The sequence below is a fragment of the Taudactylus pleione genome, unplaced genomic scaffold (genome assembly GCF_031769625.1).
Source record: "Taudactylus pleione unplaced genomic scaffold, aTauple2 ptg000450l, whole genome shotgun sequence".
In the NCBI taxonomy this organism is placed as follows: Eukaryota; Metazoa; Chordata; class Amphibia; order Anura; family Myobatrachidae; genus Taudactylus; species Taudactylus pleione.
In genome coordinates this window covers 757,704-776,801 of record NW_028284852.1, presented here as the reverse complement: position 1 = coordinate 776,801, position 19,098 = coordinate 757,704, and the positions used below count along the sequence as shown (strand labels likewise).

The 19,098-nt window shown below is 44.0% G+C and overlaps 1 protein-coding gene across 12 annotated transcripts in view; it reads left to right on the top strand.

Annotated features, from left to right (window-relative positions):
* Positions 1 to 19,098, top strand: part of PTK2 (protein tyrosine kinase 2) — a 263,844-nt gene that overhangs the window by 119,741 nt on the left and 125,005 nt on the right. For all 12 annotated transcript variants that reach the window (XM_088448066.1, XM_088448067.1, XM_088448059.1 and 9 more), the window contains 3 exons: positions 1,343 to 1,430; positions 13,732 to 13,811; positions 15,298 to 15,360. In XM_088448066.1, coding sequence (XP_088304192.1) covers positions 1,343 to 1,430; positions 13,732 to 13,811; positions 15,298 to 15,360 — 231 coding nt within the window. The remainder of the gene's footprint in view (positions 1 to 1,342; positions 1,431 to 13,731; positions 13,812 to 15,297; positions 15,361 to 19,098) is intronic.

The following is a 19,098-nucleotide window of genomic DNA, read 5'->3' as shown; positions in this document are numbered from 1 at the left end:
ACTTAGAGGTGGGAACAGACTGCAATTTGCGAACGGATCATTTGAATAGCCACCCCTTGTTTTTGAACGAACGACCACAAATAGCGAACGGCTCTGAATCAGGCCCATAATGTATTCCTTTTTTTTTTTTTTTTTTTTTTTAAGAAGGCAGCTTTTATTTAATATGAAAATATATAAAAGAAATAAATAAATAAAAAAAATATATATATATAATTTCAGAAAAAATGGCACTCCCAGACTGCAAGTAAAGCACTGGAGTTCATTTGATTACTGCAGTCCGAGAGTGCTGTTTTTTCTGAAATCATTTATATGGAGGGGCACTTCACCCCAGCAAGTATTTGATAACTCTATGCAATGAGTGCCAGTATTGTGTACCCTAGATATATATAGATATATGGATAGAGAGAGAGAGATCTATATATCTATATATCTTTTTTTTGGGGGGGGGGAATTTTTATTTTATTTTTAATTTCAAGTTTTATTATTATTTGTTTATTTTGGGATACTTAATAGTTTATTTTTTACCTGCCTTGTTTTTGCTTCATTTAATTACTGAATATTTTTTTTCTATAGGTAATACGAGGGCGGACAATTGTTATTAATTAATGGTTGCCACACATATCCTAAATTCTACTGACATGTTATTTAATTAAAAGAAAAATTGTGCTGACCGCAACATGTGTGTGGTTTAAAATGTAACTTTCTTGTCCATTACAAGTCTGATCAGAGAACATTTTTTTATTTGGGGTGGGATGGTAAATCTGGTTGGCTGATGACTGTGTTTGTGTGTGACAACACTGGCCGACAGTAGTTATTGTGCCCGTTCCATTGATGGTTTGGCCCAGTTGCCGAGCACATGACTTATCTCTTTTTTACGTGGTTCTCACTAGCGTGAACTGCTCACCCATTAGTGTGGGAAGACTTTGAACAGACATTATGTAGTCTATAAATTAATAATTTTATTTTCTGTGTTAGTAAGACAGCAGGAAGGATTAGCAGATGCAACGTTGTAGCCCCCCTCCCAGTATAGCGGATATAGCAGATGGTAGTGTGGGCAGGGAGGGGGTTCCTATAAACCATCAGAAAGTCGATGATAAAGCTTAAGCGGCTTTTGTCCTCTTTGATGTGAGGGAATTTCCATCCTCTCCATTAGCTTGTGTTGACCGTAGGGTCTGTTGACGTCAGCGCCAGCAGTCAGCACTCTGATGTAATCGGACCCTAATGGTGGGGTACAAGCATAACCGTTTATACAGCTTTGTTCCTGCTCATTTGCCCTCGTCAATGGATTGTGCAATCTTTATCTGTTATTTCTGTTCATTATTACATGCTTCTGTGTTTTTAGGTATGAGCTGAGAATTCGATATTTGCCCAAAGGGTTTCTAAACCAATTCTCAGAGGACAAGCCCACCTTGAATTTCTTCTACCAGCAGGTAAGGCACTTTTTTATGGGATGGATTATACATGATATGGTCGTTGCCGCAGAGAAGCTGTTGCCTTCGGTGATTGCTGTGTGTTCAGCGTGAACCCTCCGCGAGCAGAACGCATCTGTATAGGTGCGTGCTTTCCATGCATGACCTCTCACCACTCCGCTTGTAGGGGACACTTATTTTGTACGTGAAATTTACGGTGTTGGAGAAAAGATGCCCAAGTGCCAACTGCCTTACAATATAACCCCACCAAAGCTGCTCATCTATTTGTCCCCAAAACCAATCACGTTACCATTTTTTTTTATATGATTTGTACAATGAATGTCACGGTTCTATCGCTATCTTTGGATGGTTCATACGATGGCCACCATTTACACTAATAATTGCTAATACAAAGAGGAATTAGATTATCGGTGTTTCCTAACGTAAAGGCAGAGGTTTGTTTTGGACCTTTTTATAGAAATCGTGGAAATAAGTTTTTTTACAGGAAGTATCCTTCCAACGTGCACTCTGATAGATCAGGGCCTTACAGCCCACTGACGTTCCCACCAGTGCTCCCTGTGACTCCCCTGTTTTGCTGAAGGGGTTGGTTGTAATGGTGATCGGCCTGGAATATAAATTGTATCTGTGATCCTGACTGCAGCTGGTACACTGAATAGAGTGCGTACTGGGTGTCGGGGTATGATTATATTATACATTAGGACACCGTGATGTGTATATACAGCATACATCTATCTTGTGTGGCAAACGTGACCCGGACTGTAACCTATGTACAATTTATCCTGTTTATTGTATTAGGACAGACAGAGAAAACAGGAATAATGTATTGTCGTATATTGCAATCATTTGCTGGTGGTTTTCACATGGGTCAGAGATTTTGTGTATAATCGTAGATAATATTACGGTCACACTGTATCGGGGCATAGGATGTGGCACTGATTATGCAGAATACATTCCATTGCTGTCTTGGTAGATGTCTGTGTTTTGGGATGGTTTTGACATCTCCTCTGGTGTATGCTCAGATATTGTTCCAAATGCAATGTGACATGGACTGTAGGCTACTTCATCTGACCGTCCGCTGGCCTAGACTCGGCAATACATTATAAAGAGCCCAAAACCTATAGACAGGGAACCAATAACCTTACACACAGATGTATTTTTATCTCTCTGCTGCAGATTGGGTGTTATAATGTGACCACTATACTCCTTACCGGTGGGTATGCTCACAGGCCGTCCACATAATCCTTCATTTAGTGATGAATGTAGTTCTAGTGTTTTCTGTGTATTAGTTTGCGAGTCTTGCTAATAGAGAAGAATTCACTTCTGCCATTGCAACTTTTTTTCTATTTAATTTCAAAAATTGCGTTAAGATAATGTGGGTTTCAAAGGGAGAAATTAGTGGGGATAGTTTGTTTTAAGTTCATATTTTAATGTCAAAATGTCAGAACTGCGCAGTACGCCTGGTGCACCCCTCTTGAATTAGAATGTGTTTTTAAAGGTGGTTAAATGGTAAGTGTGTAACATGTATGTTGGGTAGTTCTATAGTTGGAAATTGGGATTTTGAACTCTCAGATGGGAGTTGCAAGTGTTTCCTCAAGATTTTACTAACCTGTGTATATACACACTTATAAATCACAATATATAAAGTTAAAACTATCCCAAAATATACCAGCCACCTGCGTTTCAGGATGATTTCCCCACTCTTGCGTGCACAGTACATGGGCATAGATTGTTCTACTTCTAGTTGCCACCTGATTATTTATTAATGAGTGGACTCTGCCATATTGTTGGTGCTGTCATAACTTTCCTCCAACCTGAAGGAACAGCACCATCTAGTGGTAGAAAGCTTAGAGGGCAGTCCTTATGCAAAGATCAAAGCATCAAAGTACTTTTGTTTTATAGATCTAAGTAAAACCTATACTGCTTTCAAAATAATTTTTTCAGGGTTCTCATCCTCCCATATGTGGTGTTAATCGTCTTTACCTGAAACAACAAAACTGGAAACCTTTTTCTCTATCCCATTAGTAGCAGTATTTGCTGAGAACAAAGCAAGTCTGTCTTGCAGAGTCCTGGTTATCGTTCGTGCGTTCAGGGATTTTTCGTTTGCTCAAGGTTATATGGAGATTCTCCGAAGTGACGCACACGCGTGTTACACAAACAGCCCACTATTGCCTGCTCATCCAGGGCCGAGCTGATAAGGGCCCCTCGCTATGTGCAAGGAAACTGATGTCAATATGTCATTCCCTAGACTTAGCAGTTTAGTCTGTTCCTTCTATAGTGAGAGATTTGGTTTTGTACCAGACTTTTGTTGGTACCCCAGCTCTTTCTATTCAGAAATCCTGAAGACGACGGTATTGGGGTGGCATACAGTTTCCGCCCATTAGATTCCCATCAGTTGGTGTAAATTTCTGGCTATACAATAATATTTGTTATAGAGGAAATGCGCAGCTTCGCCTGTGATTGGTACCATTTTATCACCAGCTGAGATCATCGTGACCGGGGCTCTCCCATTGCAGTGCCTCGGGGCAGAGTGTGATTTTCCCCTCACCTGTCCAGGTTTCCTCCCTGCTAACGCATCGCCCTTGGTTCCCACGCTCTCTCACATTCCTAAACAGGGGCCCTTCATCTGTTAATTGGTAATCCAGTGTATTAATCCTGTGCGTCACGCCTCCAGATAACGTGCTAATTGCGTCACGTAGAATGAATACGTCCCCAACCCTGGGTGCGTTGTCTGGTCAAGTGACGTCACATCCCGAAGGCACTTTCTGCTTGATGCTCTGCACCGGTTTGTGCCTGCCGTCCTTGGTGAGACCTCCTGCAGCCAGATTCCCCCTTCTGACCCTCAGGTTCGCTGCAGCCTCTTAATGTAAACAGGGCTGGTTCTCCGTACAGATCACACTTTAGATGGCAAGCTCTGTGGAACACACCGCCGTTCACTGTTTTGTTTGGTTACAGAATTATTGCTGATCAATCTTATTTATTCTGTTTGTGCAGCGCTGCGAGTATACTGGTGCTGTGTCGGTAAAGGATAATAATTACCATTTGCTAAGTATCGTTTGACTAATCGCACTGGTCTATATTTGTGGAAGATTCCTTATAGCGCATACAAGAAAGGGGAAGTGATCAGTTTATCGGCAAACTATATGTGGACTGGACGATGCCCACGACATATTGCCAAAACGGTTAACATGCTTATATTAGCATTACAACCGTGTCGGCATAAAGACGACAGCACAGTCCCTGTCCACATATAGTTTGTCGACATAGTGACTGCCAAAAAACCAAATGTATTCCTAAGAAAGGTAATTTGAGCATATGAATTGATATATGTTTAGCTAGAATAATCCTTGGCTGTCACCTTTTACTAAATGTTAGAATTAATAACCAAAGTAGTTCTCCTGGCATCCGTATAGTGTGATGTAATGAGATTGCATTGCAGTACCGTGTCACTATACTGTTATATTACAATGGCGTGATCAGGGATAGCTCAGTGTATAGTTACTGCTGGTTTATATTCTACTTGAAACTGAGGTTTCAAATTGACTAGATAGGAGTGAATTGGATTAGAAGGTGCATTGCTTGGGGGGGGGGGATTAAAATGGGCAGATTTAGGGTTGGGGGAAGGGCCAGGTATTCAGTAAAAACGTCTGCAAATGTTTTCTACTTTATAGGTTACCCTACACCTCTAGTCTAGCAGAACAGAATGTCTATAACCATTGCCGTCCACTAGTAATGGTCTTTTATCCATGGCTGTGCTGTCTGTAGAGGGGCGATGGGGCACCAGCTGCTGGTTGAACCCTACCGCTCAGTGCAAATGTAATCAGGGAGCTGATTGGAGGGCACTACCCACTAAATGGCTGTCTCTCTGTGTGTCGTTGGCAGGCATGCGTTAAACCCACAGGACAAGCCGAATGTCAATTGTAAAGCGTTACTGTGATTCTGTTGCAAATTAAATGAGTATTAGACGACTCTTTGTACTGTATGTAGTATTATGAGAGTGTCGCAGTATTTTATTCTCACTGATAGCAATGTATTACTACCAGTAGATTGTAAGCTCCTAGGATCAGGGTCCTCCTCCCTGCTGTCTCACAGCCCTCTTCTCAAGCACTTCAATGACAGCCTTCACCTTCCCAGCTGTACTGTGTATGGAGAATTGTGTTGTTACTTGTGTTCTCTTTATAATTTTGGTTACTGTAATGTATTGTAATGTTCTGTGTACCCTGTACTGTATGTACGGCGCTGCGGACCACTTGTGGCGCCATATGAATAAAATGTAATAATAATAATATTACAGATTATATTGTTTGCTTTCGATGACACATGTAGAACTGTGATGAGCAGGATAACCCTGACACGACAGTCGGAGACGGCCTCTGCGCCTGGCACGGTGTAATTACTGTGCTCCTTTCCGCAAAATGATGCGTGCCCCTCTGCATCAAAGGGATGGAGCCCTGTAATTAGCCTGCGAGGGGGAGAGGCTGCTAAAAATGGGTCACGGCAAAGACACGGAGCAAACTTGTGGTGTGCAGCGTGGCTGGGACACGACCACCTCTACACCACAGCCGGTGATCCTGCCCACTGAGCCGGTGGGGGGGGGGGGCACAGTTCAGCTGCTGGCTGGCATTCTCCTAAGTGTCTGTGTATGTGTTGTACAGTAGTGTGCTTTGTGCTGTTGCTTTTGCAGGTGTGGTGCATAGTGTGCGTGTTATTTTCCCATTTGGCTGTGTGTGTGTGTGCTGTAATCTATGGTGTGTGTAGTATACCCAGCAGTGTAGTTTGTGAGTCCTCACTTCATGGGCTCGATTCAATGAATTGAATAGCGCCGGGAAGAAGCTCCCGCAGCTATTCAAATCAGCGTGCTGTTAAGCCCGACTCAGGATTTCTTCTCGCACCCCTCTTGGAGTGCGAGCAGAAATCCGACAGAACTACTGGCGCGATGCTGTTTTCTGCCCTTAGCGCAGCGGAAACAGCACCACGCCAGGCAGTTAAGTCGGAGAATGCCCGTTCTCAGGACTAAACGTCATGTTTAAGGCATGAGAACGAGCATTCTCCGTAATAACAGCGTGCTGAATTGAATAGCTCCAGGAGCTCCTTCCCGGCTCTGTTCAATTTCCATTGCATTGAATCTTGCCCCATGAGTGTAGAAGGAAGACCTCGGTTGTAAATAAATATTTTTATTATTAATATTTTTTTGCGGTTTGTCCTTGGAAGAAGTATGCAGTAAAAATGTTCTACAAGTAAAAATGCTGCTATGGTCTGTGAATATCTTCCCCACAATATGCTTTTACGCCCCATGTAATATTGGCCTTGGTGTGGTATATACTGGACCTTCTCACCAGTACACTTTCTGTTGCTGATGGGCAGTGGTGATAATAATGTTATATAAGGGAGCTCCTGTCTGATGTACAGATGGGCTCCCGGCTTCCCTCCGTCAGACTAACGCTGAATATTCCCCATCTGGTGCTATGTATTCTCGTCTGTCATTGTTCTGTGTTATTACCTTGTATTTCCCTGTGATCTGCTGATACAGAGCAGCTGGATGGTAACCTGTATATTAACCCCCTAAGTAATAATTCATCTTGTGTCCAGCCACTGCGTACGGTGGGAATACGTGGCCATATGGACTAGATTACTGACGTTATTGTGCAGAAAACTTTTGCTGGAACATGTTTACGGACTGGATAAACTAAGCCAGGCTATTTCATGTATAGAGAATGGGAAGGTCACAGGGAGCTCCCCATCTCCCTCCCTAAATGAATGAATAAATAAGAATTCTGTATCCTGCCCCAGGATACAGGTCACAGCTTTCGGTATTGTGGTAGCTAGGTCTACGGTGCATCTCCTTACTCAATCTGCATACTGCCCAGTTATGATTCCTTGTGTAGAGGGATTTATTTTAGATCCCTACATACCTCCCCCCACTGCCTCTTGCCTCTGTACGAAGAAATCATATGATACAAGCAGAATTCTATCTATAACATCCCTGAAACACTGACCTTGATCTGGGAGAGCTGCAATGTCCATTCCTATCACCGTCTGCATTTTGCATTTACACATTTACGCCCTGAAACCTTTTGCATACATTTATAAAAGAGATTTCAGTGCGGAATGGGACCAGAATTTAATTGCGCTTCCCTTGTTCATATGCCAAAGAGAAAACTATTAAATATTAAACCTCTCATTCAGATGTTTTTCCCATAGTCTGACAGAGCCAGATTTAAAAAGAGCCGGAACACTAATTCCTGTACGAGTCCATCTGTGTAAGATCAGTGTTGATTTCAAAATAAATAGAACCTGTCTGTGAGAGGCCCCTAAGTTGTTCAGTGTATTTCTAAATGAGAGCTTCATCATGAAGATCAAAGAACATTCAAAGCCGACCTGAAAAGAGGTTATTGAGAAGTTCCAATTAGGGGAAGGATTATAATCTGTTATTACTTTTCCTGGGACATGGTCAATCCTAAATAAATAGAGCGTAAATGGCACAACTGTCTAGAACTAGCTAAGCATCGGTGCAGGAGAGACGTTTGGTGTTCTGGCCACCATGACAGTCATTCTTCTCCCGCAGAGACTAGGGAAACCAGTTCAAAAACAGCTCGGATGCTTCACAAATCTGCTGGTTATGGGAGGTTGACAAAAGGAAAACTGCAATGGAGGAAGAGTCTATAGTCGCATAAACTGACAAGTGACCCTTTTCTCCAGAAGGATGGGTGCTCTGTTCGGAATAAACTTAACCCTGCGGATCATCCCAAGATCACCAATCCCTACTGTGAGGCGTAGTGGTGGGATCATTAGCCTATGGGTAGTTAACAACATGCTTCTGGGACTAAGAAACTTGTCTAAATACAGCAAAAAATCGACAAAGAAGGATACAGGCAAATATTGGCAGAAAACCCGCTGCCGTCTGCAAGAGATTTATATTCCAGCAGAACAATGACACAAGGCGCAAAGCACGTTGGAGTGACTTGCAGTAAAATACACGTCCCGGAGTGAACCTGTCAGAGCCCAAATCTTAATCCCATCTAGAACTTGCAGAATGATATTTGGAAACAAAGGCCCTCATTCAGAGCCGCTCGCTATTTGCGGTCGTTCGTTTTCTAAAAAGCGGTGGCTATTCAAATGAACCGTTCGCACTTTGCGGTCTGTTCACGCCTCTAAGTCTGAACGAGCGAGCAAAACATGCGAACGTAATTTTGAAAAATACGCCCCCTGGCCGCTCTCACCATACGTCATGTCCGCTATTTATTAGATTAATCGAGTACATCGAACAGCGTCTGAACTGCTCGCTATTCTTGTGGTTGGTTTTTTCAACCACTATTTTGCGAGCAGTTCTGAGTTTAAAAAAACCAAGTGACGTGGTCAATGACGCTGCTGGATTAATTATGCACACCCTTAAAACACCCGTTTTGACCTTTAAGCACGCCTGCGATCGGATCTCCACTCCCCGTTTTCAAGCACCTTCCCCTGTTACCACCCACATACGCCTCCTCCTGTCACTCAAATTAGCAGGCATTCGCTATTTTGCGAACACATGAATTTCGACCGCACTGACTGGTTCGCGCATGCGTATAACGATCCGTACGCATGCGCAGTTGGGTAAACATCGCTCGGAGCGAACGAGCTGCCGCTTACGAGTGGCTCTGAATCAGGCCCAAAATCCCTATATGCTCTTTCCCCCCCCCTGAAATTAAATGATGGATGTTTTTGTAAAAAAAAAAAAAAAAAGACTGTTGTGCTGTGATCACAGGGTAAGAGGTTTTGTACCAGAGTAATGGCTGTCTAGGTAACATCCGGAATTGTGTATAAATCTCCACATTTCAGCTTTGAATGGAGAAGCTGGGTGTCCCAATGGCTAGGGTAGGGTTCTGCGTCACACCTGTGCACCATTGTGAGATTACGCTACAGTATAGATTAGGACAACATTGTCCCATGGTTGCCCCCTGAGTGGCCTAGTTTAGGCATTCCGAACGCCTCAGACAAATTTACTAAAGGTAGTAAAAAAATGAATAGTGTTGCCTCCGCAATATGTAATTTATGTGTAGGAAACCCCACGACCCGTAAAGAGCGAACGTGCTGACCTTCTGTACATGGGCTGGTGGGAGACGGGGGTCTGTGAGGTTTGGGAGAGTGCTTGCCATACACTCATGCTAGGTGATCCTCTCATCTGCTTATGAATGGGGTGTTTTAACCCTTTTGGTGTCAGAAGCTGGAAGCTACAATAAGCTAAATGCAGTTACCCCCACCCTTACCCCACCTCGCTTCCTCCTTTCCTCGCTCCCTACCCTCTGTGTATAAAATGTGTAACAAATACTATTGTAATCCTGCAAATATTGATCAATACAACGTAGAAGATGATCTATCTAATGTGCCCCTTATTCCTTTCTGATATTGGACCCTCGTTTATAATGTTAAACGCTCTGTACATTTGAGTGTAACTGTGTCATTGAGCACGATCCCACTCTTCTGTATAGTAATCTAGATTCAAATATGGGTCAATTTCAGATTAGTTGTACATCGTGGTCCTGTCCCCCCCCCCCCCCCCCCCCTGTATGGGGTTATTAGCTTGGGAGCGGTTTTAAGCATATGGCCGTTAATGTGACAGCTGTGAGGCTAAAGTTTGGGGTCACAACAGGCTACCCCCCCTCCCCAATTCATTCCCACAGCCCTGCAATATGCTAGTAACCAGGCAGATGTACGCTCTGTGTATGGGGTTGGTGTGAGCCTGTGATCGAATGCAGAGCAGCCTCTGAGCTTACCCCTCTTCCTTTCTGATCAGGGATGTGACCAGGTGCCTAATCGCCGCTGTAACCTTGTACTCCTGCGGAACATTCACCTGTCACCTTTATTCCTCTGAGATTCCTTACGCAGCAATGAAAGGTTATTATAGCGTGTTATCTCTGGTACTAATGCATGTGGAATTGTCTGGCAGAAATGAGAGCCTTTCGGTGTTTCAGAAACAATCTGAACAGATTCTACCTAATCCTTTTACTTGGTAAAAGTGTGAGCTATATGGCGCGATGGTTTTATCTGTATGACAATCACATTTCAGTAATGTGTGTTTTAAATCCCCGGGGTGCAGCGTTGTGAGCAGGTTTTGTAATTGCGTGCCGTGGTGTCATTACAATAACGACTAGATAACATTTTCCTAGGCAGATCCAAGATTAGTAAATGTATATCAACACTTTTTATTTTCAATTGTCCAGTTTTTGCATCTCTCTCTCTCTCTCGTCTATGTACTAAACAGCCTTGGAGAGAGAGAGAAAGTACCAACCAGTCAGCTTCTAACTGCCATGTTATAGGCTGTGTTTGAAAAGTGACAGGAGCTGATTGGTTGGTATCTCTCTCGCCAAGGCTTAGTACATAGGGCCTGATTCAGAGCCGGACGCAATTAGCGCTCGCTCGTCCAGAAAATAGGGGTGGCTATTCAAATGAACCGTTCGCTCTTTGCGGTCTGTTCACGCCTCTAGGTCTGAACGAGCTAACAAAACTTGCGGTCGTTTTTTGGATAAATACGCCCCCTGGCCGCTCGCATCCTAGGTCATGTCCGCTATTTATTAGATTAATCGAGTACATCGAACAGCGTATGAACTGCTCGCTATTCTTGTGGTTGGGTATTTCCTACCACAATTTTGCGAGCAGTTCTGGCTATAAAATAACCCAGTGACGTGGTCAATGACGCTGCTCTTTTAATTATGCACACCCATAAAACGCCCGTTTTGACCTTTAAGCACGCCTGCGTTCTGATCTCCACTCCCCGTTTTCAAGCACCTTCCCCTGTTACCACCCACATACGCCTCCTCCTATCACTCAAATTATCAGGCATTCGCTATTTTGCGAGCACATGAATTTCGACCACACTGGTTCGCGCATGCGTGTAACGATCCGTACGCATGCGCAGTTGGGCAAACATCGCTTGGAGCGTAATTCATTACGGTACGCAATATAGTGTACGCAGGCAGTTCAGTGCTATAGTATGCTAATCCATAGCGCTCGCTATGCTGCCGCAGCACTACATAAAGACGCCAACTTTACCTTACACCCACATCCGTAATGGTTAGCAAGACTGCGAAAACATCGGTACCATCGGACCCATACGCACAGTTAAGGCAGATCAGACCTCACTCAGGAATTGCTTACTACAGCGCACGCTATGAGTTCTCAGGCTGCGTATGGTATCACAGTGGATAATTTACGCACTGGCACGCCTGTGTTTTATATTCCTCAAAGTAGCCCCCTTTTGCTTGGGTGACAGCTTTGCACACTCTGGGCATTCTCAGCTTCACGAGGTATCTCCGGGAATGGTTTTACAACAGTCTTGAAGGAGTTCCCAGAGGTGCTGAGCACTTGGCTGCTTTTCCTTCACTCTGCGTCCAACTCATCCCAAACCAGCTCAATTGGGTTTAGGTTGGGTGATTGTGGAGGCCAGGTCATCTGACTCAGCACGCCATCACTTTCCTTCTTGGTCAAGGAGCCCTTACATAGCCTGGAGGTGTGTTTGGGGTCATTGTTTTGTTGAAAAACAAATTATGGTCCCAGTAAGCGCTGACCAGATGGGATGGCATGGCGATGCAGAATGCTGGTTAAGTGTGCCTTGAATTTTGAATAAATCACCAACAGAGTCACCAGCAAAGCACCCCCACACCATCACACCTCCTCCTCCATGCTTCACAGTGTGAACCACGCATGGAGAAACCATCCGCTCACCTTCTCTGCGTCTCACAAAGACGCGGCGGTCGGAACCAAAAATCTCAAGTTTGGACTCATCAGACCAAAGTACAGATTTCCACTGGTCTAATGTCCATTCCTTGTGTTTCTTGGCCCAAACTATTATCTTCCTCTTCTTGTTCATCCTCAGTAGTGGCTTCTACGCAGCAATACGGCTATGAAGGCCTGATTCACGCAGTCTCCTCTGAACAGTTGATGTGTGTAATTCAGGGGGCTATGATGAACTTATCCTCTGCAGCAGAGGTAACTCTTGGTCTTCCTTTCCTGGGGCGTTCCTCATGAGAACCGGTTTCATCATAGCGTTTCAATGTATCCTCAAGTGCAGTTGCAGAAAAAACATCAAAGGTCTTGAAAATTTCCATATCGACTGACCTTCATGACTTATGGGGGACATCCACTAGACTATTTTATCCCTGTCCAACCTCTTAACGATTTTCCCTTGAAGTTTCCCTTGAAAATTGATCTTCCACTCTGAACAATTTGCAAAAGATCTAACGATAAACTATGTTGTTTCAATCTGTGATTGAGAGCTTTCAGCTATAGTGGGCAGATAGTGGTTCATCGTTTACACATCGTTTACGCTGAACGATCAAACGATTTGTAAGCAATCAAGTGAAATTGACCTGCATGTTCAGTCGATGGAGGAGACGATCAAACGACCAGCGGGAGCGCGCATCGTACATCGTTAGAAACAACTACTGCACTATTTGCAAACGATGTTCAAACGACGTTTGAACGATTATCGAAACGATTTTATCATTATCGTTCAATCGTTCAACTTTATCGTCTAGTGGATACCCCCCATTAAAGTAATGATTGACTGTTGTTTCTCTTTACTGAGTTGAGTGGTTGGTGCCATAATATGGAATACAACAGTTGTCAAATAGTGGTGTCCACTGTGTACTAACCCTACCTCTGCACAACACAACTGGTGGTCTCAAACACATTATGAAGGCAGTCATTCCACAGATTGACTCGTGACAAGACATACCTGTTACTCCAAACCATTCCAGGAGACGACCTCATGGTGCTGACTGAGAGAATGCCAAGAGTGTGCAAAGCTGTCATCCAAGCAAAAGGGGGCTACTATGAGGAATCTAAAATATTAAACATATTTTGATTTAACACTTTTTTGTTGACAACATAATTCCATATGTGTTCTTTCATAGTTTTGATGTCTTCAATATTAATCTACTATGTTGAAAATAATTTAAATAAACAAAAACCATTGAATGAGGTGTCCAAACTTTTGACTGGTACTGTATGTATGTATGTACGTATGTATGTATATATCTCCCCTCTCTCTCCCCCCTCCCCCTCTCTCATCTACTGTGCTACCAATTTAATTACTATATAACTTGCAACAAGTTTCCCCATTTTTATTTATTTTTTTAAATTTTGTTTGTAAATGTGTGATGTTAGTGACTGTGTGAGTTTTTATTATGAGCTTGGTAGTTATGCCGGCGTTGCTGGACTTCCAGTAATTTCTGGCTGTACTAGATCATTCCGGAGTCTGATTTACCCAAATCCGTGTCTCTGCGTTTTTGTATCTTCTCATCAATCTTCCCCACTCTTCTTCCAGGTGAAAAATGACTACATGTCCGAGATGGCAGACCAAGTGGACCAGGAAATTGCTTTGAAGCTGGGCTGTCTCGAAATCCGGTAATACCCTAAATATCATCTAGCAAATACCCGTTGCTGGAGATATCCGCTACTCTGTGACTTGTGAAATTGCGGATCAGAGCTGACACTTGGTATTTCCTGGCGCTAATGTTATTGTTTTGCCATTTGCAGTAGCGAGGGTCCCCCACCCTCGCTACTGCAAATGGCAAGTTGGGGGTTAAAGTGTCTGGTTCTATATTTACTGACCTTTTATAATGTGCCTCCTGCTATTCCTGCTGTAGTAAAGTCACTATGTGAACTTGGGACTTTATGACTTGATGATTATTTTGTTGCCTGATTTTAAAAATTCTCGTGTCGCTTAGCGTAGAATATCCAATGCCTATAAATCTGTGATTCCCTTTGCTGCAGTGCAGTGTCGTATTTTATCATGCAGGGGGGGTGGGTGAGGGGCTACTGTGTTCTGGCAAGACCCGACATCAAACCATGACATAAAGCTATAGATGACTTAATTACAGTCCAGATGTCACAGACACGTAGCTCATTAGTTCGTGTTGACAAACTATCCTACAAATGTGTCCAGTTGGTACTGGGTGATCAACCAGGGTTGTGCTATGGGATGTGTGCAGATGAATTGGGACTAAAGTTGCCCATTATAAAGCTGGTGCCGTGTTATTATGGGCTGTACCTCCGGGAAAATTGCCTTTGTGTTAATATGAATATTTTTTTTACTTTCCATGCAAATCCCTCTCTTCCCCCAATTTAGTGCCTACACGGGAGCCCGTTTCCCTGGGTGGGCAACCAGCTTAGCACACAGCTGCATTATGGACACTAACATATGAGGGTCTACACATCGCCTGTCTGCATATTGGCCTTGATGATCCATACTTCCTATATTTATAATCGAGTAAAACCTGCTCCTGCTCTCTGTGGAACGATGGCTGCAATATGACGGACTTGTGCGATGAGTGTTTCAGGGTGACGCTGGGTTGGAGTGTCGAGGTCACCGGTTGATTTGGTGTTTTAATAAACACTATTCAGGTTACAGGTGCCTCGCCTTATCGTGTAATGGCGGTGGAATTTACTTTGCTGCACCTATGCCGGTCGTGCATGACGCAGGCACAGAGGACTTTGTTGTACTACAATCCCCCCATTGTCTTGTCCACGGAATTTAAGTATAACTGGCAACTGTGGGATAGAAGGGACCTGCAAAAATTAGGAGCCAGAAGTAATTTCAAGTTCATTGGTTTCAGTAGCTGTTCTCTTAAAAAGGGTTTTTTTTTTGTTTTGTTTTTTTCCCCATGACCTCTGTGACCAAATCAGCAGCCTCCCCTGGTGAACAGATGTTACTGTACATCCGGGATGCTGTATTCCTGTACATAATGTCTGTGTAATCTGCGAGTTCTTATGTTACCACTGCAACATCCATTGGGGAAACCATGTGAATTATTGCAAGGAATTCTGGCACTTGTAGTTCCACAGTAGCTCAGGAGGGTAGAATTTCACGATGTCCATTCTGTAATTCTAGGCGATCTTACGGGGAAATGAGAGGAAACGCTCTGGAAAAGAAATCAAACTATGAAGTATTAGAGTAAGTATCTTTTTTATTTAAATTTTTGGTTAATACTCCTAAATGTTCCTAAAGTTTGGCTGCATCTCTCATCATCCCTGATTAGTACATGTTGTAGTGTTCCTAATACCTTACATAGATCTCCTGTCTGCTTCCCATCGCCTGCACGCAGTGGGAGAGGTAATATACTTCCTATAAAATCAGTATGAGCTAGTGAAGTCACTGAGGTGTGAGGCACAACTTGCCTCAGTGAATATTGCTGGTTCTAGTGAACCGATAGGTTGTGTTTCATTAATTCAGCAGAGGATAGGGTAATATGGGAACTGTAACATCGGAGTGGAACTTTTCTTCCAGTCAGCGTGGGAGCTGTCCTCTGTCACTATGGCAGCTCCCGTTCTAATCACTGGTGTATGACTTATGCCGCTGAGCTGCGTTGAAGATTATTGTAACTCGTTGATGAGCGTTTTGTCTCAGGGTGTTCTGTATGAAACGCGTGGCCTCTCGGCCTCTTTTCCGGGTACTCCTCTCTTATTGCGGGCTGTATAGAACGCGACGTGGGGAAATTCTATGGAAACGTTCGTCTGATCGAGGCAGAGAACTGAAAATTGTTATAAATGTGTTAAATGTTCCACTTTTTATACCGAACGATAGATGCGGAGATTTTAGACTTTAGGCTACAGCAAGCACTGCTAGTTCTGTATGTAACTATGCATAGCTCTAATACAAGCGGAACTATTAAATCTACATTCTGTTGGTGTAGACGGTAAACCCAGGAAGCCATTATGTGATTGCTGAGCTATTCCTAAGAATGAAGCTGACTGGCTGTGTGTATGTATAACCTGCTTCCTCTGCAGCCAAGTGTCTGTGTGTGTGTCTGTGTGTGTGTCTGTGTGTGTGTCTGTGTGTGTGTGTCTGTGTGTCTGTGTGTCTGTGTGTCTGTGTGTCTGTGTGTGTCTGTGTGTGTCTGTGTGTCTGTGTGTGTCTGTGTGTGTGTGTGTGTCTGTGTGTGTCTGTGTGTCTGTGTGTCTGTGTGTCTGTGTCTGTTTGTGTCTGTGTCTGTTTGTGTCTGTGTCTGTTTGTGTGTGTGTGTCTGTGTCTGTGTGTGTGTCTGTGTCTGTTTGTGTCTGTTTGTGTGTGTGTGTCTGTTTGTGTGTGTGTGTCTGTTTGTGTGTGTGTCTGTGTCTGTTTGTGTGTGTCTGTGTCTGTTTGTGTGTGTGTCTGTTTGTGTGTGTGTGTCTGTTTGTCTGTCTGTGTGTCTGTCTGTGTGTGTGTCTGTGTGTGTGTCTGTGTGTGTATGTATAACCTGCTTCCTCTGCAGCCACCTGTCTGTCTGTCTGTCTCCGGTTACATCACCATAGCACAGAGGTTCCCAAACGTGGTCCTCAAGTCACCTCAACGGTTCAGAATTTAGAGATATCCAAGTATCAGCACAGGTGGTTATATCAAACTGACTGAGGTACTAATTAAGTCACCTGTGGTCAAGCGTGGATATCCTTTAAAACCTGGACTGTTAGGGGGTGCTTTGAGGACAGAGGGCCTGATTCAGACCCGCTCGATGGCCGAGCAGTGCGCACGCGCGTGCCCCGGAGTGAGTGAGAAGTCACTCGCTCCGGGGCTCGCTACAAACGGGGCGGCTGTCGATGTTGATCGACAGCTCGCCCCATTTTGAAGGCGAGTCGGGGGGGGTGGCTGCACAAACGGAGGCGTTCCCGAAAGAACTCCTGCCGTTTCTGGGCGGCCCTACTGACATCACGTTTGTGGGCGGCCCTACTGACATTAGAGCAGCAAGTTCACTGGGGCTTGCGGTGGACGAGACCCTACCACAAGGGTCTCGTCGCAAGCCCGATGGTCGTGATAATCTCGACCATCGCCAGGCTGCCTGCTACAGCTGTGGGTGGTCACCCACAGCAAAGCGAGCGGCCTGGAGGCCGGGGTAAAAAAAAAACGGCCCGCCCTGATTCAGAGCGAGTGCTCGCAAATAGCGAGCGCCTCTGCATCAGGGCCAGAGTTTGGCAACTTCTGCCATAGCCCATGTCTGCAAATTGAATCGGCACAAATTGCAGTCAACTAGTTTAGACGAGGGCTAGGTATCCTATAGAAAGTCTTGTGCTTGTTGTGTGGATTTCTCAGTAACACAGTCTGGAGATGGGGAGTCCCGCCACCATTATACCAGTGATGTTTGGAATTTCTCATGTATGAATAATAGTGACGTAGGCCTCCAATAGTCTGGTCGTAGCTGTAATCCCGCTGTGGTCCCATACCAGCCCATTATTCCTAGACCTATTGTTTATTTGTTGTATATACAGCACCGCGGGTTACAGAGGTGATGTACGAATGACTTGTTCATCACCTCTGTGTGGATAGATCCTGTATGACTATAGGAAGAAAGGGTTTCTGCAAACCATGGAATGACTCATGCGTCCGTCATTGCCGATAATCCATCTCTCGCACGCAGGGCTGAAAGTAGGCGATGTGCAGATGTTCGGTCACTGACCTGGAGTCAGTCGACTGGTGCATATACATAGTCATGATTCAGTGTCGGCAGCAAGCCGACATGTCGGTACATGCAAGAGAGGTCCTCCTTATCCCCTCTCCCCAACAGCTTCTGTGCCTGCAGATTTCTGCTAGCGATTATCAGGGCCCAATGCCTGAAGGACGCTGGCTCACTATTACATGCTCACTATTACATGCTCACTATTACATGCTCACTAGTTGACATTTATTTTTAAAATTTCTGTATATTGTCACTGGAACCTTTGCTGGTTTTATGTCTGCAAGGCAGAGAGGCACAGTATGTCTCCCTATACTGTATTCATCTGTCTATGAAGAGCATGTATTAGAAATGCGCGTGGGGCTCTTGGAGGTGAAAAATTTGTCTTGATTGATAGAAATTTATTTAGCAGGATCATGTGTTCATATACATTTTACATGCACTCTGGCAAACGCTCCATGCTTTATCTTACCGTCTGCCATTTAATCTAAATCATTCATATTTTTGCAGCCCTTCCACTAGCCTGGAGGTGGCGCTGGTTGTCTGTCTCCCCCCTGATTATTGTATGCATTGACCAGAAGTCAATATTCTATAAAAATATATAATTCGCGTTTTCATTTCTCTATATAACCATTGCCCTCTTCCCTCATCAGAAAATAGTATACAGGTCAAGCAATGTGAAGTTGGGGAAAAAAACTTAAATTTACTTGTAAGGTGCCACAAGTATCCGCAGCTCCCTAAAATGGGGTTCAGAACACGATCACTACAAATTACATAGTACAGAGCGGGAGATGGGGACGCGCTTGCGTACAGACACATACATGCGACAAACTGCTTATGATACAATGGAGGAGGAGACCTAGAGAACAGATAGAAGGGGGTATATTTACTAAAGGTCGATTTTTAAAATCTGTAAAAATCGATCGACATCGATGTTTTATTTCTGGGGCTAAATCACATTTACCAATGCATAAAAAAAAAATTGTCTGTTAGTAAATATGTGATTTAGCCCCTGAAATAAAACATCGATGTTGATCGATTTTTAAATCCATCATCGTTTCAAATCAACCTTTAGTAAGTGTACCCCGGAAGGTGTTGGACAGGGTTTGGGTAAGCAGGATAACCAGAGGAACCATGGCCCTGCCTCAGGTCCCACTCTGTGTATGAATGCACCTGTTACCTAGGACACTGCAAGCCAAGTGCTCAGACTCCACTTCTAAAACATAAAAGGTTTTTGTTTTCTTTAATCTTCAAATGTTTGGCTTCTG